The 22,425-nt window shown below is 46.0% G+C and overlaps 2 protein-coding genes across 4 annotated transcripts in view; one reads left to right on the forward strand and one right to left on the reverse strand.

Moving 5' to 3' along the window:
• Positions 1-14,304, forward strand: part of VSNL1 (visinin like 1) — a 142,868-nt gene extending 128,564 nt beyond the window's left edge. For both annotated transcript variants that reach the window (XM_007520595.3, XM_060186592.1), the window contains exons 3-4: positions 6,383-6,598; positions 13,295-14,304. In XM_007520595.3, coding sequence (XP_007520657.1) covers positions 6,383-6,598; positions 13,295-13,492 — 414 coding nt within the window. In that variant the 3' untranslated portion in view covers positions 13,493-14,304. The remainder of the gene's footprint in view (positions 1-6,382; positions 6,599-13,294) is intronic.
• A 6,135-nt stretch (positions 14,305-20,439) lies between these two features.
• Positions 20,440-22,425, reverse strand: part of SMC6 (structural maintenance of chromosomes 6) — a 55,927-nt gene continuing 53,941 nt past the window's right edge. For both annotated transcript variants that reach the window (XM_060186587.1, XM_060186585.1), the window contains one exon: positions 20,440-22,355. In XM_060186587.1, coding sequence (XP_060042570.1) covers positions 22,241-22,355 — 115 coding nt within the window. In that variant the 3' untranslated portion in view covers positions 20,440-22,240. The remainder of the gene's footprint in view (positions 22,356-22,425) is intronic.

A 22,425-nucleotide genomic window follows, 5' to 3' on the forward strand; every position in this document is an offset into this window, starting at 1 on the left:
CTCTCCTGTGGTTCACAAAGACACTGCCAGGACACAGAGTTGGAGAGGACGGAGAGACAAAGGTCAGGCAGACACACAGAGAGAAAAAGCCTTGTGGGCAGAAACGGAGATCAGAATGTGCAGACGCTGGTGGGTCCAGAGCGTGAGACGTTGGCGTCCATGCATAGGGCATTTGATCCAAGTCAGAAACTGAGTGTCCTGTGACTTGGCTTTCAGCACGAGGATGACATCTTCCTACAAAAGACAAGCTACTCTTGGCCACTAGGGCCTTGATCCCACCTCAGGCGTCCACTTCCAAAGCCCGTATCTTCAGAGGATGTGTGGGCCGGCAGTGTGAAGGGGACAATCACCGTGTGAGCTCTGGGGTCAGAGTTTCACTCCCAAGGGAGACTAGAAGGAGCCTAGGTGGGAAATGAAGCAAGAGCTTGACAGTGAGCAGTCCACAAAAGGAGTCGCCATCTTGGACTCCCAAGCTCTGAAAAACTCTGAGAATCAGTTTCTGCTGTTTGAGATCCACGCTGTCTGCAATCTTCTGTCATAATGTCAATTACCAAGGCACAGGTGAAAAATACATACACATATAGACAACCTGGAATACTGTGTGTAATACTATACAAATATAATGTTTAATTTCTCTTTTTGTATCTATCTCTCTCCCTCTCTATCTTCATAATGTTTAATCTCAAGGTTACTTTGAATGCATTATTGTAACAGATCTATAGAATATCACCACTGTGACTTGTACACCAGCCCTGATTACAGAAATTAAACAAATATGCTTATCTTTTTTTTTAAAAAAAAAAAAAGGCAAAAGTTTCAAAGTTATATTAAAAATAAAACAAATTTGGGGGTCAGGCAGTAGCGCAGTGCTGTTAAACACACATGGTGTGAAGCCAAGAACTGGTGTAAGGATACCGGTTCACAAGCAGGGAAGCAGGTCTGCAGGTGTCTATTTTTCTCTTCTCCTCGTTGTCTTCCCCTCCTTTCTCAATTTCTCTCTGTCCTATCCAACAACAATAACATCAATGGCAACAATAACAATAACAACAACAACTGCAACAAAATGGGAAAAAAAATGGCCTCCAGGAGTAGTGGATTCATAGTGCAGGCAGCAAGCCCCAGCAATAACCCTGGAGGAAAAATAATAATATTTTTAAAAGAAAAAAAATTTTAAAGTACTACCACTTTTCAGATATTCTCATCTTCTCTCAGATAAGTGAATATGAGTTCCAGATGTAATTTTACCCTTATGTGATTGATAGAACTATGCTTTATTTTTCTGTGATGAGCCACCCAGGGTTGAATTATTTCACCAAAAGAAGGCATATTCCTATTAATAGAAAAACCCAAGGCACTCAGAACATAATGGGTTGGATCCTGTAAAGGAAATAGCCCTTGCAAACCTTTGAGGGTTTTTGAGCACGTACTCAGTTCTTTCCAAGTAAACATAGCGGCAATAAAAGTCAGCAAATAGACCTTCTGCAAGGCACATACATGGAACTTTTATAGCTCAAGATGTACAATCAATTCTTTTGCTCAAGGAGTTCCAGATCTGAATTAATTTTTAATATACTGGCTGAAAGTTCCCAGCTATTTTCAGATATAACTGCCAGCCTTTCACTTAAAAGTATACTGTGAAAAAAAGATAGTTGGGGTCAGGCAGTGGTGCACCTGGTTTAGAACACATATTACAATGTGCAAGGACCCAGGTACAATCCCCCAGTCCCTACCCTGCAGAGGGAGAACTTTACAAGTAGTGAAGCAGTGCTGCAGATCTCTCTGTGTCTATCTCTCTCCTTCTCTACCTCCCCCTTCCTTTTTGATTTCTCCTTGTTTCTATCCAATAAATATATTTTTAAAAAATTTTTTTGCCTCCAGGGTTATTGCTAGGGCTCGGTGCCCGCACCACGAATCCACTGCTCCTGGAGCCCCTCCCCCTTTTGTTGTCCTTGTTGTCTTATTGTTGTTGTGGTTATTATTGTTGTTGTTATTGATGTTGTTGTTGGATAGGACAGAGAGAAATGGAGAGAGGCAGAGAAGACAGAGGGGGAGAGAAAGACACTTACAGACCTGCTTCACCGCCTGTGAAGTGACTCCCCTGCAGATGGGGAGCTGGGGGCTGAAACCGGGATCCTTATGCCGGTCCTTGTGCTTTGCACCACCTCCGCTTAGCCCACTATGCTACCGCCCGACCCCCTTTTTAAAAATTAAAAAGAAGGTTAAGCGCACGTGACGCAAATCGCCAGGACCTGCGTAAGGATCCCAGTTCGAGCCCCCGGCTCCCCACCTGCAGGGGAGTCGCTTCACAAGCGGTGAAGCAGGTCTGCAGGTATCTGTCTTTCTCTCCCCCCTCTGTCTTCCCCTCCTCTCTCCATTTCTCTCTGTCCTATCCAACAACAACGACATTAATAACCACAACAATGTTAAACAACAAGGGCAACAAAAAGGGAAATAAATAAATAAATAAAAACTTAATTAAAAAAAAAAATTAAAAAGAAAAAGAAAAGATACTAAAAGCACAACATTCACAGAAACCCACATGGTAGAGAAAAATGCCCGAGGTCTGTGTCACTCACTGCCTTGTAGAAAAGCTGGTAGACAAGGAACTCAAAAGAGACTTGGCAATCAGGCTGGGTGGTAGCCGGAGAGCACACCTCTCACCAAGCGTGAAGACTCGGCCTCAAGCCTGTGTTCCTCAGATCCAGGAGAGAAAGCTTCAGCAGTGGTGAGGCAGTGCTGTAGGTATCTCTCCTCTCCGGCTTTCCCTCCCTCTCTACTTCTCTCACTCGCTACTAAAAAGAAGGGGAAAAAAGGGCAAGGGGGACTAGCCACCAGAAACTCTAGATCCTTGCAGGCTCTGAGTCCCAGCAATAATGCTGGTGGGGAAAAAGCAAACTTGGGAACCAGTTGATGGTCCACTCTGTCTTCTCTTAGGTCGAGACATGGCCCTATAAGGCCAGTGAGCACACCAGCAAACAATACCGCCCTAGAAGGGACAAGACACACGTGGCGTTTTGATAAAATATTTATTCTTAGTCCTCAGTTCCTAACTACCAGGATCTGGCTCTGAACTGACCTTTGCAGTTAGAAAGAGAGATAGAGGGAGTCGGGCGGTGGCGCAGTGGGTTAAGTGCACGCACGTGGCGCAAAGTGTGAGGTCTGGCGTAAGGATCCCGGTTCGAGCCCCCGGCTCCCCAGCTGCAGGGGAGTCGCTTCACCGGCGGTGAAGCAGGTCTGCAGGTGTCTATCTTTCTCTCCCCCTTTCTCTCTGTCTTCCCCTCCTCTCTCCATTTCTCTCTGTCCTATCCAACAACAAAGCAACATCAACAATGGCAATAATAACCGCAAGGAGGCTGCAACAAACAACTAGGGCAACAAAAAGGGGGGAAAATGGCCTCCAGGAGCGGTGGATTCATGGTGCAGGCACTGAGCCCAGCAATAACCCTGGAGGAAAAAAAAAAAAGAAAGAAAGAAAGAGAGATAGCTATTGCACCAAATAAAAGACTCTGGGGAGGAGGGGCAGGGAGAATACAGGTCCTAGAAGGATGCCAGAGGACCTAGTGGGGGTTGTATTGTTATATGGAAAACTGGGGAATGTTATGCATGTACAAACTATTGTATTTACTGTCGAATGTAAAACATTAATCCCCCAATAAAGAAATTTTAAAAATATAGATAGATAAACAGATACCATCCCAATGAACTGTCTATTCAACCACACAAAAGCTTCTTCCTCTCCTTTTATTTTTTATTTTTGTTTATAAAATGGAAATATTGAAAAGACTATAGGATAAGAGGGGTTCATTTCCACATAGTGCCCACCCCCAGAACTCTGTATCCCCAGCCCCTTCCCTGATAGCTTTTCTATTCTTTAACCCCATGGGAGTTTGGACCCAGGGTCATTGTAGGATGCAGAAGGTAGAAGGTCTGGCTTCTGTAATTGCTTCCCCGCTAAACATGGGCATTGGCAGGTCGATCCATACTCCCAGCCTGCCTCTCTCTTTCCCTAGTGGAGCAGGGCTCTGGGGAGGTGGGGCTCCAGGACACATTGGTGGAGTCGTCTGCCCAGGGAAGTCCAGTTGGCATCATGGGATTCACGGGTTGAAAGCAGCTTCCTTGGGAGTCGGGAGGTAGCGCAGTGGGTTAAGCGCAAGTGGTACAAAGCACAAGGACCGGCATAAGGATCCCAGTTCGAACCCCGGTTCCCCACCTGCAGGGGGGGTTACTTCACAGGCGCTGAAGCAGGTCTGCAGGTGTCTGTCTTTCTCTCCCCCTCTCTGTCTTCTCCTCCTCTCTCTCCATTTCTCTCTGTCCTATCTAACAATGACGACATCAATAACAACAACAACAATAATAACTACAGCAATAAAAAAAAAGAAAGAAAGAAAGCAGCTTCCTTGCAGAGGTCACACCAGAATTTTGTCTCCAAGCTGCCATCTTGGCTCCACCTCTTCCTGTCTTTTTAAGAGAGCACTAGACCATCACTCTAGAGCTTGTAATGCCAGGAATCAAACTCAGGACCTCATGCTTGATGATTCAGTGTTTTACTCACCGCACCACCTCCCAGGTCACTCTTAGAAGAAGTCTCAGGACTCTCTGGAGTGACTAGCACTTTTCACTTGTCGGCTAATGAGAGACAGGATCCTGAGGACCCTAGGTACCTATGATTTTCTTTATCTTCTTTCTTTATTTTCCCTTTTGTTGCCCCTGTTGTCTTTTTTCTATTGTTGTTGTAGTTATTATTGTTGTTATTGATGTCGTCGTTGTTAGATAGGACAGAGAGAAATGGAGAGAGGAGGGCAAGACAGAGAAGGTGAGAGAAAGACAGACACCTGCGGACCTGCTTCACCGCCTGTGAAGGGACTCCCCTGCAGGTGGGGAGCCGGGAGCTTGAACCGGGATCCTTACGCCGGTCCCTGTGCTTTAACGTGCGCTTAACCCTCTGTGCTACCGCCCACCTCCCCTTAGGTAGCTATGGAGTATGTGGTGCTCACCAGGAAACCATGGCATGATTAGAGGGTTGGAACTTGACTTCCCTTTCAATGAGGAAAGAAAGGGAAGATTCATTTCCAGTAACCACTGGCTTAATCAGTCTTGCCTGCATAGTGAAGCCTCCACAAAACCTTTAACCTTCAGGGCTGGGAAGCCTCCAGGTTGGTGCACACAAGGGTTTCTGGGAGGGTGGGGCCTGCAGAGAGGATGTGGAAGCTCTGTACCCTTACCCACATGCCTTGCCCTGGAAGTCTCTTCCGTGGAGCTGTTTCTGGGTTGTGTCCCTGATACCTTTGTAATGGACTGGTATCACCTCTTGTGAAGCGTCTTCCCTGCAGATGGGGCTTGGGAGCTCGAACCCAAATCCTTGGTCATATAACTATGTGCACTGAACTGGGAGTGCCACTGCTCACCCCTGCCCGCCCCCAACACCTCCCCTTCCTCTCTCAACTTATCTCTGTCCTATCAAATAAAGTAGAAGGTTACCTGGAGTGGTAGATTCATAATGCTGACACCAAGCCCAAGAGATAATAATCCTGGTCTCAAGGCGAGTGGGGGGGGGGGTGGGCAGCAGGACCTTTGACAAAGCGAAACAAGTGACCCCTGAAGAGAGAGCCCAGTCTGGACAGAAAGCCACTGTCAGTGTGATGGCGGGTGAGCCTGTGTGAAACAGGTGCACAGAGTCTGGGGACAGACATCTCCGACATCCACTGTGGATCTTGTATTTGCTGGATTTGTTCCTTGAAAAACACACACACAGAGACACCATCTCTGGTCTTCTTTAGGCTCCTCTCCCTGGAAAATGTGTTTCAAAGGGTCAGGTGCCAGAACTCTCGGCGGTTTGTGACTGACCTCGGGGAGCCAGGACAAAGTCACACTTTGCAGGGTCTCATCTGGTGGTGTGGGTGACGGGAGGGGGCTGTCCTACCCTCTTCTGTGTTGGTTCTCTCTCCCCAGCTGGCTGCACTGTGGGTTCTAAGAAGAAACTTCTTTATATCCCTCAAAAAACAAGCCCTGTCATGTTCTGTTTTTAAGGGGTTTTTAAGTGTCTGTTCTGAAAAAGGATGGACTCTAAACAGCACTAAACGGGGATCCCAAGCCATGACGGTGGCCTGGGGACACCCAGCAGGTGTCAGGAGAAACCAGGTCTGGGCACTCTGGCTCTGCACCCCATCCCCATCCCCCAGAACACTGGGTGGTGAGACTAGTTCAGAACCATGGAGGTTCACGTAGCACTGCTGTCCTGGGGACAGGAATCCACAGGCTGCCTCCTGTGACAGCAGGGTGACAACAGGCTGCTGTCCTCTCGGTCCTAGCTTGGACCCTTGCTTGGACCTGGCCAGTGGTTCTTTTCCCTCCTGGTCCCTGAATGTTGTGCTTTGCTTTGCAGTTCTTCCCATATGGAGACGCCTCCAAGTTTGCCCAGCACGCCTTCCGCACCTTTGACAAGAACGGGGACGGCACAATCGACTTCCGAGAGTTCATCTGCGCCCTGTCCATCACCTCTAGGGGCAGCTTCGAGCAGAAGCTGAACTGGGCCTTCAACATGTACGACCTGGACGGCGACGGCAAGATCACCCGGGTAGAAATGCTGGAGATCATTGAGGTGAGGCGAGGCGGCACTGAAGGCGATAGCCTGAAGGACTGGACGGGGACCTGGGGCTGGGCTGGGCTGGGCTGGGCTGGGCTGGGCTGGGCTGAGGCTGGGGCTGAACCTGGGGCTGGACCTGGACCTGGGGCTGGGCTTAGACCTGGGTCTGGGCTGGGCTAGGGCTGGGCTGGCCTGGGTTGTGGCTGGGCTGGGCTGGGGCTGGGCTGGACTGGGGCTGGGGCTGGGACTGGGGCTGGGCTGGGGCTGGGCTGGGCTGGGCTGGGCTGGGGCTGGGGCTGGGCTGGGCTGGGCTGGGCTGGGGCTAGGCTGGGCTGGGACTGGGGCTGGGCTGGGGCTGGGCTGGGCTGGGGCTGGGGCTGGGGCTGGGCTGGGCTGGGCTGGGGCTGGGCTGGGGCTGGGCTGGGGCTGGGCTGGACTGGGCCTGGGCTGGACTGGGCTGGGGCTGGCTGGGCTGGGGCTGGACCTGGGCTGGGGCTGGGTTGGGGCTGGGCTGGGCCTGGGGCTGGGCTGGGGCTGGGCTTGGTTCTGGTCTGGGTCTGTGTCTGGGCTGGGCTGAGGCTGGGGCTGGACCAGGGGCTGGACCTGGACCAGGTCCTGGACCTGGACCAGGACCTAGACCTGGACCTGGACCTGGACCTGGGGCTGGGCTGGGCTGGGCTTGGTTGGGGCTGGGCGGGGGCTGGGCTTGGGCTCCTGGGGCGAGACCAGAACTTGTGTGGTCTATACATTGAGTTAAGAATATTGAATCTAATGGAATTGGGAGGTAGCACAGCCACTTAAGTTCTTGTGACCTGAAGCGCAATGACTGGCTTAAGGATGCAGATTCAACCTCCAGCTCCTCACCTGCAGGGGAGTTACTTCACAGGCGGTGAAGCAGGTCTGCAGGTGTCTGTCTTTTCCTCCCCTCTCTGTTTTGCCCTCCTCTCTCCATTTCTCTCTGTCCTATCCAACAACAATGACATCAGTAACAACAACAGTGACATCAGTAACAACAACAGTAATAACTACAACAATGAAAAGCAAGGCCAACTAAAAGGGAAAATAAATAAATGTAAAAAAAAAGAATATTGAATCTAAGTCAGGGAACACAAACTCAATGAAGGACTACTCAGCATTTAAAGATACAAAAAAAAAGACAATAATATGTTTGGGGACAAAATGGATGGCACTATCTGTGATTATGCTGAGTGAAATAAGTAACAAAGTGAAAGACAGCTACGAGATGATTTCACTCGTAAGTGGAGAGAGAGAATTGAAATAGGGCCGAGCTAGATAGCATAATTGTTATGCAAAGAGACTATATGCCCCAGGCTTCAAAGTCCCAGGTTCAATTCCCTACACCCCTATAAACCAGAGCTGAACAGTGCTCTGGTCAAAACAAAACAAAAAGCAAACAAACAAAAACAGAATTGAAATACATAACCTTGAAAAAAGAAGAAAAATACTTATAGTCAACACATATCTACGACCTTGTGAGAAATATGGTGATTACCATTACAGGGGGACACAGAACTTTAGTGTGGAGTTATTATGTATGCAATATTTCATTTTCTTCTTTTCTTTCTATTAAGAGAGAGATACAGAGATGAAGAAGGAGTGACCAGAGCACTGCTCAGCTCTGGTCGATGGTGTTGCCAGGGATTGAACCTGAGACCTTAGATCCTCAGGCATAAAAATCTTTTTGAAGAAACATTATGCTATCTCCCCTGCCCTGGTGTGGAAGTATACCCCTATTGTCTTATAGTCTTGTAAATAAATAAAAAGAAGAGAAGAGAAAAATAAGAGGGGCCAGGCAGTGACACACCTGGTGAAACGCACACACTATATAGTGCCCAAGGATCCGGGGTTCAAACCCTTGGTCTCCACCTGCAGGGGGAAAGCTTCACAAGTGGTGAAGCAGGGCTGCAGGTGTCTCTCTGTCTCTCTTCCTCTCTATCTCTCCTCTTTCAATTTTCCCGTCTCTGTTCGATAAATAAATATCTAAAGAAAGAAAGAAAGAAAGAAAGGAGGGAGGGAGGGAGGGAGGACGGGATGAAAAAGGGAGAGAGGGAAGAAAGGAAAAATATCGAGAGAGAGAGAGAGAGAGAGACAGAGACAGAGAGACAGAGAGCCAGAGACAGAGAGAGAAGGAAAAAGCCAAGATCAGTACCAGAGGGTAGCTTGGGGATGAGGTCTAGGCCTGGGGGTGTGGTTTAGCATTAGGGCGTGGTCTAGACCTAGGGGCGTGGTCTAGTCATGGAGGGCGTGGTTTTAGTGTTTGGGCGTGGTTTTATCTAGGGCGTGGCCTATCCTGGGGGGGCGTGGTTAGGCCCTGCCATCAGGCCTACAGGCACATGAAACACCTACTAGAAGAAGCCAGAAAGACAAAAGCGATGAAGACAGAAGTGCCTGCCTCCCTAGGAGCTCCCAGACAAGAGACTGCGGCAGGTGCTGGGAAGAGGGAGCAGGTCCACTGTGGAGAGACCAGAAAAGCACCCAGTAAAACTCCAGCCAGGCTGAAGTCCTGGCTACCGGGTGGCAAGTTCTGGCTGGTCTGCATCTGCATTTCTTCCTCTTTGGGAAGCACAGGCAGAATGCCCTGCTTTCAGTGCTCTCTGCTCAACATTTCTGTTCACTCCAGGAGAGCCGCCGGGACACCAGATGCCACCAGGGAGCCAGGGTCGATGGGTGGGGGTGGGTGGGGTGACGACTTGTGCAGATTCTGCCTGGTGTGGCCCTTGCAAGTGTCGCTGCAGAGGGTCACTGTCAGCTGGGCAGGACCCTTTCTCAGTGGCCGCTGTGTGAAATCCAGGGGCTCGCAGGGTGAGGGCCGGAGGGCCGGACCTGTGTAGGGCTGCTGGAGAAAGACCCCCTTCTCATCACTGACTCACTCAGGAGTGAAGCCTTTGTCTTGCTCAGCTCCTTCCAACCCACTGGCTCACTGCAGCCCCTTTAATTTTACACACACACACACACACACACACACACACACACACACACACACACACACACACACGGGGCCGGCTGGTGGCCATACCTGGTTGAGCACACATCATAATGGTCAAGGACCCAGGGTTCAAGCCCCCAGTCCCCACCTGCAAGGGGGAAAGCTTTGCGAGTGGTGAAGCAGGGCTGCAGGTGTCTCTGTCTCTCCCCCTCTCTTATCACCCGCCTTTCCACTTGATTTCTGGCTGTCTCTGTACAGTAAATAAATAAAGATACTTTTAAAAAAAATTACACACACACCTCTATATTAATATTTTTTAAATGATTCATTGGGGCAGGGCAATGGTTCCAGGTGCAAGCGCCCCCCAATTCCCCCCCCCACACATATACAGTGAAGCAGTTCTGCAGGTCTCTCCCTTCTTCCTGATTTCTCTGTCTCTATCCAAAATAAATAACATAGTAAACAAAGAGATAAAGTATTCGTTAATCAGTACCTTTAATAAATGACATGACTTATTTTGCTTATTTATTTATTTTTTATTTATCTCCAGGGCTTTTTTGCTGGATGTCTGCACCAGGAATCCACTGTTCCTGGTGGCCTTCCCCCCCCCCATTTTATTGGATAGGACAGAGAGAAATGGATAGAGGAGGGGAAGACAGAGAGGGAGAGAGAAAGGTAGAGACACCTGCAGACCTGCTTTGCTGCTCATGAAGCTTCCCCCCTGCAACTGGGAAGTTTGGGGGTTTGAACCTGAATCCTTGTGCGGTCCTTGTGCTTAGTTCCATGTGTGTTTAACTGGGTGCACCCTAAAAAGTGATTTATTTTTATGAGCGATGAGAGAGAGGGAGAGCGAGTGAGCACAGAGCACTGCCCAACTCTGGCAGAAGGCAGATGGGACATGAGCCTGAGGCCTCTGGAATCTCAGCCACGCAACTCCTGTGCTCTACTGCAGTGCTGTCTCCCGCAGCCCTGATTTCACCTTTCAGAGGAAGAGTGACTGCTTGTGGTAGGTCACCTCCATTAGTTTATTTATCTGTTTGATTTATTTTACGGAGAAGTTGAGGGTGACTCCAAGATTTAGTCAGAACAACTGGAAGGATACAATTGCATATGTATTCTTTCATTTTCTTAACTGGGAAGAGGGACCAGTCACCAGACATCGTATTTGCTTTTTTCCTCATGCTACTCAGGCTACTAGGCTAATCTAACCCCCACCGACAAACTGTCTACCAAATGAAATCTCTACTGTCTGCTTCTTTTAAAGTCCAGGTTCTTAGTTTCTTTTCCCACCATCAATCCTCACAACCTAGTTTAAACAGTGAGCAAACAAAAGATATTGTATCATGAGAGACAGTTGATCTTGCCAGAGGAAGCACTTGTCTGTGGTTTATTCTCTTTAACTGGCATTTAAAAACCACGACTGTGTTATAATTTACAGACCATAAATTCACCCATTTGAACTGTATGATTCAATGATTTTCAGTAAACAAAATGTGCTACCATCACCAGCTCCAATTTTAAAACATTTTCTTTCTCCCAGCACAGTCCTTGCTCCCACTTGCTGTCTCTGTCTCTCTCTCTCTGACTCAGGAATTGACACACTTTTGCCTCTGTGGATACTCCTTTCTGTACATGCTACTTGATTCTATTTATAAATTTATTTATTTTTACCAGAGGACTGCTCAGCTCCGGTTTATGGTGGCCCAAGGGATTGAACCTGAGACTTGGGAGCCTCAGGCATGATAGTCTTTTTGCATGACCATTATGCTATCTCCCCTGCCCTTAAATGAAATCCTGTAATATAATCCATGACCTTTTGTGTCCATTTTCTTCAGCTCTCTTTATCTGTACTGTACTTCATGTTTATCAGTAACTCATCCCTACTTGTTATTAAAATAGTACTCACGGGAGTCAGGCAGTGGGTTTAAGCGCAGGTGGCGCAAAGCACAAGAACTGACGTAAGGATCCAGGTTCAAGCCGCCTGGCTCCCCACCTGCAGGGGACTCGCTTCACAGGCGGTGAAGCAGGTCTGCAGGTGTCTGTCTTTCTCTCCCTCTCTCTGTCTTCCCCTCCTCTCTCCATTTCTCTCTGTCCTACCCAACAATAAACAACTACAACAATAAAACAACAAGGGCAACAAAAATAAATAAATAAATAAATAAATAAACAAACAAACCCATGGGGAAAAAATCTTTTTAAAAAAAAGTACTCACAACTTATGTACTAGTTACTGAGCGTTTATGTTTTTGGGGGAGTAGTTTTCTTTATTGAGGGGGAAGAATGTTTTACAGTCAACGGTAAAATACTTGTGTACTTTGTGGTTTGTATATGGGTAACATTTCTCAGTCTTCCACGTAGAAGTCCAACCACACCCCTAGGCCCTCCTCTGCCATCACGTTCCAGGACCTGAGCCCCCCCACCCCCACCCCCACCCCAGAGTCCTTTACTTTGGTGCAACACACCAAATCCAGTTCAAGTTCTGCTTAGTGTTTTCCCTTCTGTTCTTATTCTTTTTTCAGCATTTGTGTGGATACCAGTTTAGGGGGCTGTTATTATAATGCTTCTATGAACATTCACCTCTGAGCTGTTGTGTAAATGGGCACTTACATTTCCAAGGCACTTTTCAAAGAAAGAAACATTTCTCTTTTTGCTTCTAGGGTTATCACTGGGGTTCAGTGCTTGCACTAGGAATCCACTGCTCCTGGAGGCCATTTTTCCCTTTTGTTGCCGTTGTTATTGCTGTTGTCATCGCCAGATAGGACAGAAAGAAACCGAGAGAGGAGAGAAAGACAGAGAGGGGGAGAGAAAGACAGAAGTCTGCAGACCTGCTTCACCGCTTGTGAAGCGACTCCCCTGCAGGTGGGGAGTCGGGGATTCAGACCTGGATCCTTACTGCCAGTCTTTGCACTTGGTGCCATGAGCGCTTAACCCGCTGCACTACCACCCGCCCCCCACTTATTTCTATCTAGGGAATCTCCATATTGAGAATTAATTATGAAGAGTTAATTAAAGTAGCTAGTTGGTTTCTTGCTATTTTATTATTTAACTTAACAGAAGACCTAATTCATAGCTCTCTCTACTCTTGCTAAATCTGACTGGTATACCTTCTTGGTTATCTTAACAGGTGGGAGACTCCATATCTGTTGGGACCACATTTTTATCTTTTCCTCAATATCCAAGGGCTAGTATCATTTGCAGCTCAAACTCAGAAGGTTCAATACTGAACTCATTATTTGACACACACACCCCCAGCCAGTTCCATAATCTATTATTTTTTTTTCTCACAATCTGTTATTCTTAATATCATAATTTTTCTTTTTTCCTACTTCCTCCAGAAGCCTGGGAGTCATCCGACACTTTTTTTTAAATAAGCAAGTTTTCTTTCTTTTTTATTATCTTTACATATTTATTGGCTAGAGACAATCAGACATTGAGAGGGAAGACCGTGATAAGAGAGGGAGAGAGACAGAGAGACGCCTGCAGTCCTGCTTCACCACTCACAAAGCTTTCCCCCCGCAAGTGGGGGCCGGGGGCTTGAACCCAGGTCCTTGAGCTCTGTAACACATGTGCTCAGCCGATTGCACCACCAACCAACCCATCCCCTTTCCCAACGTGTTATGCACCTCATGGGTCACAAGACTCATACATATTTGATTCTAATCACTTTCTTCTTTAAAACTGCTCATGGCAGTTCTTGCACAGAGATCTCAATTCTCTGGTCACAGCTGAGGAGAACTTGACACTCTGATTCTTGTCTCCCCAAGGCCATCTACAAAATGGTGGGCACTGTCATCATGATGAAGATGAATGAAGATGGCCTCACGCCCGAGCAGCGAGTAGACAAGATTTTCAGCAAGATGGATAAGAACAAAGACGACCAGATCACACTGGATGAATTCAAAGAAGCAGCCAAGAGTGACCCCTCCATCGTATTACTTTTGCAGTGTGACATTCAGAAGTGAGCTGAGGTCAATGCTACGGACTGCACAAGTCTCACTGTTGCATTCAGTCTGCAGCTACACACACACACACACACACACACACACACACACACACACACACACATTGCTTGGACTATCTATAAATGGACTTGCTTCTTGTGTTTGAAACACGTGTGTGCATGAGAATGTCATTCGCTAAATGAATTTTAAAAGCATCTGTTATGAAACTAAAAACCAACCCGCCACAATGTGATGATATGTATAATATCATTTCATAAACAACGCTCTTCCTTCACAGCCTGGGCAGAAATGTGCTGCAAAAAGTTCTTTGATTTCTTGTTCATGTTTCGCTTATGCTTGTGTCTCTTTGATTCCATAATGTTAGTAGCACTGAGAACCCTGCCCCACCCCCAAAGTAATGTAACTTGATTCTGAGCGATGTCACCATTCTCCTGTAAAAGAGTACCTACCGGACAGACAGACATGCAGAGGGCCCGCCGGCTCTTCTGTGCAGTCTACACACAAGAGCTTGTGTTCCCAGTGAATCTAAAAGCCTACGTTTGCATGCCTTTTAGGTTTGCCTTAATTCTTACCTCATTAGCATCCTACCAATCTGGAAAGAGCTGTGTTGGAATTAATGCATTATAACACTGAAAACCCTGCTAAACAAGTCATTAAGTAAATCTATATCTATATATGCATATATACAAAGCTATTATTTATTGAAAGTAAAGAAAAAAAGATGGCAATATATTGTTTTCTGCTTGCATTTTCAAAGGCTTCTCTAGAGGTGGTCATAGATTTCCCAAATAAATTTATAAAATTTGACCCCCCCCCTTAATCATTATTTCATCATTTGAAATCTGAAACCGATGTTCACAATCAGCAAGAATCAGTCCGCAGCCACGGACTAAATTAAATCCACCTTGAAACCACAATTTGGGAATTCGAAGGATTACTGACGGTTGAAGAAAGGGGAGAAATAACAATGTTCCCACTCTTTATCCTGGTTCTTGAAAAGAGGGAGTGATTAATGTGGCATGTCAAGTTTCAATAAAATATCAAATGTGTTCATCCTCAAACCATTCTGTGACAGTAGGTGTCACGCGTGACTGTGGCCCCTGCCTACACAGCTACCTTCCATAGCCGCGCTGAGGAGGCGCCTCACAGCAGACTGAGGTGTGTCCTCCAAACAAAGACAGTGGGGAAACGGCCCCTGTCTGTAGGTCAAAAGTGTGCAAGTTGTTATTTTAAATGGTGGACCCAAACTCTGACCCTGTACCCTTAAGGAAAGTTAGTAGGAGGGATTCTACCAGCCAACTCAAGAAGCGGGGAAGTGGCTTAGTGGGTAAAACTCAAGTACTTTACCACACATGAAGTCCTGAGTTTGATCCCGGGCACCAAAGGGGAGCATCATGGGAACTCCATAGATGGCGGAGACATGGCTGGTGTCTTTCTCAAAATGCAGAGTAGAAACGGAGCGGGGATGAGGAGGAGACAGCAGAATGGTTCTGCGAAAAAACTTTCAAGCCTGAGGCACCAAACGTTCCAGGTGCAATTCCCAGCAACACCCTAAGCCAGAGCTGAGGAGTGCTCTGGTCTCTCTCTCTCCCCACCTTCTCTCAAAATAAAATAAAATAAAATAGAATACAAAAAGAAAGAAAGAAATTTCAGAATTAAAACTGAGTATACAGCTCAGTGATATCACACATGTGTGAAGTCCTAGGCTTATTCCCTGGTACCTCAAAGCAAAACAAAACACTAAAAAACCAAAACTGAAGGAACAAAACAAAACAAACAGCTAGAAGACAGACTTGCACTTTCTGCATGTGGCTGGGGAAACGCAGGCTCTCTGCTGCTGCGCAGTGGGGTTTTCTGTGGTGGCTGGGAATGTCATCGTCGGTACCAGCTACCCAGGTGCATCTCACATATGGCTCCTGTGACTGAGGGACTGTTTTTTTTTTTAATTTGACTTTGTTTGCCACCTGTAGCTGCCATTTACCGTAGCAGTGCAGTGTTGTTATTCATTCAAGCACCTTTTTTTTTTTTTTTTGCCTCCAGGGTTATCATTGGGGCTCCATGCCTGTACTACGAGCCAACTGCTCCTGGAAGCCAGCTTTCTTCCTTTGTCGTTGTTGGATAGGACAGAGAGAAATCTGAGAGAGGAGGGGAAGACAGAGAGGGGCAGAGAAAGACAGACACCTGCAGACCTGCTGCACCGCTTATGAGGCACACCCCACCCCCGCAGGTGGGGAACTGGGGGTTTGAACCTGGATCCTTGTGCCAGTTCTTACGTTTAGCACTATGTGTGAGTAACCTGATGCGACATTTCCTGGTCCCCTCAAGCACTTTTTTTTTTTTTTAATCTAGGTCCTTCTTAGTTTACTTTGTTTTGCAGAACAAGCACCTCACACATGAGCAATTCTGTTGCTCCTGGACCACTTTCTCAGTCATAGAGAAAGGAAGAGCCATTACAGTACTAGAGCTTTCCCTGGTGTTACAGGGTCTCTCGTGTGGTGCTGGGACTGGAACACGGGCATGGCAAGGCATGTGTCCTACCTGGTGAACTCTCTCTGGCCCTCCAATGCCTCCCCCCCCTACATATTCTTCTTTTGTCTGTGTTAGGATCAATACCTAAGATTCGAGCTCAGAGCCTAAAGACAGAATGTTTCCATTCATCAGGAACTGGGCAAATAGCTTACTTGACTAGTACTTTGCAAAAGGCACAACCCAGGGATGGATGGGTGCAGTGCTCACCGCACTGAAAGAAGTATCGGTGATGTAGTCTCTTTCACGCTGTCTCTCTGCTCCTAAAAGAGGAAAAGAAAAAAAGGGAAGGGTGTGTGTATGAGGGGGGGGGTGAAACAGAAAAGGACATTAATCAGACTCTGAGTAAGTGAAACATCACGATAAGCACTCAGGACACCTGCGGTCCCTGTAACATGGATAGAAAGAAACAATTGGCCCCAGAGAGAACAGCTCTTCCTAACAGAATGTCCTGGCTCCCTTAACCTGAGGGCAACCTGAGGGCTCAGTGAGTCCAGAGGGCAGGTAGAGAAATGGGGCTTTTCAGTTCTCTTACCACTACCCCCCCCCCCCCAACTAAGGCGAGTAACTGGCCCAGGGTGGGGTCTTTAAGAGGATACCCAGTTAAGTTAGACTCTGGGAGGTGTGCCCACGAACAGTGGGTGGGGCTGGATAGTATAATGGCTATGCAAATAGACTTTAATGCCTGAGGCTCCAAGGTCCTAGGTCCAATCCACACATCACCATATACCAGAGCTGAGTAGTTCTCTGGTAAAAATAAATAATAATAAATAAAATAAAATAAAATAAAATAAGGAAACTGGACTGCCACGGACCACCACAGCGGATGAGCAGCAGGAGGGTCAGGGATCTCGAAGGCAACCTCCCCGGCGGGTCAGATAGACACCACACTCTATTGGAGGGTGAATCTGGACTCATTTTAATAGTGAAACTGCATTAGCTTTTATACTTTTTTCAGGTTACATTCAGGTTGCCTAAACAATAACATAAGGAACTAGCAATAACATAACAATAACATAACAATAACATAAGGAACTAGCAATAAGCATCATAGTCTTGTGGCTTTGGCAGGCTATATGTTACTCCCCTATAACTGTAAAGAATGGTACAATGCTTAGTATCACCCTGTTCTCAGGGGAGGTCATACCCAGAATTGTTTTAGACTTTTGCTGACGGCTATCTCTACCATTAATCTTCTATGGGGGGCATCCGGATCTTTGCCTAGTCGTGGACCGCTGTTCATCTAGGTCTGGTACAGTTTAACTATTAATCTTTCTTTGTTTCAATATGTCAACTTGTACCTGGGAGGCCTCAATCTCTGCATTCTTTCTATGAGGGGCAAGTCATAACATGACTTCTTTTGTCCATCTATGTTGACCCACCTTCTCCACTTTCATAATGTAACTTTCAAATATGCCCCTGTGTAAGGGAGAGGGGGTGCTTCTGACTCTCCATTCCCACCAGCACTGCCAAAGCACTATTAATCAATTATGATAGTATAATTATTTGTAGCAATAACGGGGGGGAGAATGTGTTGACCCATTCTCGTCCTCCTGCCCAGCTTCCTTTAAGTCTGAATGCAGGTCCAGAGGAGATGACCCTGTCAGGATCCCTGGCATTCGTGTTGGGGCACCGCATTGGACCAGCAAGTGAAAATATGTGCTTGCTTCAGTCCTCACTGCTGTGTCAGACAGGCGCAGTGGGCCAGGAAAGCAGTCCCCGGGCACCTGGTCAAAATAAGCTCCCTGATTATTATTATTAATTCCTACATCTGGGTATGTCACCCGAGAAGCAGAGGGTCATCGACAGAGACACGTTGGCAAGTCCATGACAGTTGTGTTTGGGAATTGGTGGACGCCTAGTGGTTCACTGTGTTACAGAAATGACCCCAAAGCACAAGACTTGGTGAAAGAGAGGAGTTTATTACACCGGCGTGTAGGAAGGAGGCTCCAGGTCTCTCCAGAAAGTTCTCCTCACACCTTCAAAAAAAAGCAGTTTTATTGAAGTTCCCCTCCCCAAAGGGATGGAGGGAGCAGGTTTCTCTCACTGTTACTAAGTATGCAGAAACAGACAAAGGCAATCTTTCAGGTAATTGCTATACATCTTCCTTATCTGTGGCCTTTGTAAAGAAAGGCCACAATGAACAAATGCCATGTATTATCAATCTTGAGACACCTGGATTACTCCCATGTCTTCTTTTACCTTAGCACCTGTTGTCTCGGGCCCAGGCCCATTAGTTTAGGAATGTGGAGGGAAGGAAGGGTAGCAACCACGTCCGCTGTTTTAATTGCCTGAAGAGCAAACACAACGGAAATGTAGCCTTGGGCTTTATGTCTCCATCTCAGAGAGGAAAGGCACATAGATTAAAATATCCACATGGGGTCAATCAGGAGTGTGCACTGTGCTCATCTAGTTCCCATAACTGCAGCAGTAAAACCAGGTGGCTCAGCTCTGGCTCATGGTGGTACAGGAGATCAAACCTGGAACCCCCACCTCAGAGCGTGAGACTGTTTATATAACCATTATGCTATCTCCCCTGCCCCGAGCATATTTTTTAAATGCTGAATAGGGAAAAGAGGAAATAAAATCTACTTTACAGTGTAATACAGACTATATACACAAAAATAATCTTTTGTTGTTATTGCTGGGGCTCAGTGCCTGCACTCGAATCCACTGCTCCTGGAGGGCATTTTTCCCTTTTGTTGCCCTTGTTGTTTATCATTGTTATTGTTGTCGTTGGATACAATAGAGAAATGGAGAGAAGAGGGGAGGGCAGAGAAGGGGAAAGATAGACACCTGCAGACCTGCTTCACCATTTGTGAAGTGACCCCCATGCAGGTGGGGAGCCGGGGGCTCCAACCGGGATCCTCACGTCAGTCCTTGCTCTTTGCAACATGTGCGCTTAACCTGCTGCACCACCTCCTGACCCCCCAAAAAATACATTCTTATGAAAGAACACCAGAGGGAAAAGAAAGATCTCATTGTGGCTGCTAGGGGGTGAGTGCTTGTGGATTAGCTCAGTCAGGATCACCCCCCCCCCCCCAGTGATATAAAATAGACTCAGTTGTTCCATTAGTCCCTTGCCACCAGGGTTACTGCTGGGCCCACTCCCACTCTTTCTTTTACTATTTATTGTTTTAGCTAGGGTGTAAAGAGACAGAGGGAGAAAGGGGGCCTTGGAAATTGTAGAGTGGATAGAGTTGAACTCTTCAGGCATGAGGTCCCACACTCAATTTTCAACATCCCATGTGCCCAGAGTGATGTTCAAGTTTATATATATATATATTGTGTGTGTGTGTATACAAACACCTTACCACTCAAGAAGTGGCCTGGGCCTTGAACCTGGGTCCTTGAGCACGGTAATATAAGCTCTAATTAAACAGTGAGCTATCTCCTGGCCCCCCTTTTTATTAGTGACTATATTGATTTAAAAAATTGTAACAGGTGTATAACTCTGCAGTGTTCCCACCACCAGAGCTCTGTATTCCCATTCCCTCCACTGGAAGCTACAGTCAGAGATATGGGTTGACTATTGTTTCTAGAACTACCTATATTTAAATATACTCACCCTTTCTTACTATGGTCCTGCCTTCTCTTCCTAAGTTATACCTACAGCTATTACTACTTGCAAATGCCCTTCCTAATTCCCTCTACTCCCTCCAAGGCCCTGATGGAGTTAGGAGTTCAGAGCCCTCTGATCATCTTCCCCTACCATTTTTCCCCCTCTGGGAGTATGAACAAAAACTTTTTGGGCTGCAGAAGGTGAGAGTTTTGGCTTCTGTAATCACTTCTCCACTGGACACGGGGTATGGGACATCAATCCAGACCCCCGCCTATCTTTCCCTAGCTGGCCTCTTTTATTCCTCCTATGGCTTCTGTGGGTCAGGAAGGGTTCACCTGGATCAACTAAGTGCTGCATGGGCCAGTGAGGAAGGTGAGTTGTGCACAGAAGGTGTTTATTGCATCCCTCTACAATCAGATTCCATTTAAACACACACACACACACACTCTCTCTCTCTCTCTCTCTCTCAAACAGAAGCCACCCCAAATGCTGCAACAAATGCACTAAGGGATTAGAAGAACAGAAAAACAGTAACTGGGAGAATAAAGGCATTGTCACTGTAAGGAATTATACGGACAAGTTCCCTGAGATTCATCGAAGATACCGGTTCTGAGGGTGATTTTAATCCTGTCTATGCAATGACTTAGCAACCTCAAGTCTAAGAGTCCAGTTTCTCCTTCCCCAGAATGGCGTTCTTTAGTTCAGTCCTGGCAGCACTGAGGACAAACCAGGAGCTCGAGATGCCTGTGTATCACACTTACTTTATACTCACACTTACTTTATACTCATGTGTCCTATGTCAAGAGGCTCAGCTCCGTCAGTGCTACCTCCCCCAATGCACAGAAACATGGCCTTTGGCTCACACGTTGAACGTTTTTATTTTGAGAAGTTACACGTGTTTTAAAGGAACATTTCTTTGTATTTCTTTTCTTCCAATTAATATGACAATTAATCAGAATAGTAACTGACATTTGCACTTATGGCGGCTGAAAATCAAAGCTTCATCAGGCCAAAGCAATGGAGATACTCTTGGGCTTAACTACAATGCTTGGATGGTTATTTTTCCGATTCTGAGCTAAGACCCACAACATTCAAAAGTGATCACAAGAACACAAGACACTGAAATTATTTCGTGAATACAAGTTTATATATATATTTGGTATACTGTTTCATTTTTAATTTGAAAAAGCACTGTTATGTTAAAATAGCTTTGATACAAATGAGCTATAAATGTAACGGTAAAAAAAAATCAAAGACTTGGTATGGCTAGTGGGGGAATGTTTAAAACATTCAGCATATATTTCTTCTGTCGATTCTTAGAAAACCACAAGATTCTGGACTTCTGATTTGCCAACTGATCTCACTTCAGACTAAGTTAGTTTTATCTTTCCCCACCAAAAGAACAAAATCTGGTTTATCTCACTAACTACAGAAGTACCATTGCTTTTTAAAAATACTGTCTTTTTTTTTTTCCCTTAAAATACTTCTTGAATTTCATAAATATTTATTGCTAGCAATATAGGGAATGCTTTTTGTTGGATACCATGTTTTCTGTTTGTTTTTAAGTTTAGTATGAAACAAAATACAGGCAGGAGTCCTATTCACGCTTCCTTTAAAAAAAAAGTTCACAAACACCATTTTCTTACAATATTCTGTATTTTATCATTCTGAGAAGCACACTTTCCATCTATTATCTCCAAAACCACCTTTCATCTCAGAGTAGAGCCTAACCCACAATCACTAGCCTAGACTTTTCCTGCTTCAGTCCCAGGGAGTTACCCTCCACCTCCAATGTCCCCCGCGTGTGCTCTGTCTCAGCCAACCCAGAGTGTGACCTCTCTCAGACTGTAAACTAACTGGGCTTCTAAGCCAGGTGAGTATACTGCAGACAAGGACACAGAACTGTGCTGAGATCCAGACCTGACGTGGTCTAGACACTTAGTTGAATGGACAATGGTTAACAGACTGAAAGAAAGGCATTGTGTCAAGAGTTGGCAGTGTATGTGTTCCATAAAAGTGTCTTATAAACAGACAGTATCTTAAATTTGATGACATATAATAATTAAAAGTATCTCTGGAGTTAAAAACTGCCACTGCAGGGATTTAGTCCATAGTATTTATAGTCAGTCCTGTGTTGGGACCTTATAATCAGTAAGCGAAAAGGACAAGAAGTCCACTGTAAACTGGCCCCTGTCCATACACCGCCTGTGTGCTGCCCCCCCTCCCCTGCAATGAAAATCCAACTGTGGAAAGCGAAACTAAATAGAAACGTGCTCAAACTTTTATTTTAATTCTTACAAAACACTTTAGAAATGAATCCAAACTAAACAGATTATGTACATGTAAATATGTACAAAATTTCACTTCTGTAAAAGAATCTATAAAAGCAGATGGTTAAAAACAAAACAAAACAAAACAAAATAAAACAAAAAACCAGTAAAGATTTCCCACCAGTACTATGAGACTGATGTCCTCAGAGTAAAGTGACTTTGAACTGCCGGTCGTAGCTGGTTTTTCTAGGCCTATGTACATGTGTTACTGGGGTAAGATAGAGAACGGGGTTTTCTTCAACTTCACTGTCTCCAGTTTCATTTTCTCTCATCAGAAAGTCCTGATTTTCTTCCCTTTCAGTGTGAAGATGTGGCATATTCAGTTACAAATCAACTTTGGTCTTCTTCGTCCTCTTGAGTCAGGGGTCGGAAAGGCAATGTAGTCTGTCCTCTCTCAGGATCAGACATTCGAAGAATCCTAATCAGTTTACTTGACGGAAGTGAGCTGGGGGAAATAAACATAATTACCCAAATTCCTCAGAAATACTTTTTCACATTTAAAGACATTCTAATAC

Source organism: Erinaceus europaeus, chromosome 3 (assembly GCF_950295315.1).
Source record: "Erinaceus europaeus chromosome 3, mEriEur2.1, whole genome shotgun sequence".
Classification (NCBI taxonomy): Eukaryota; Metazoa; Chordata; class Mammalia; order Eulipotyphla; family Erinaceidae; genus Erinaceus; species Erinaceus europaeus.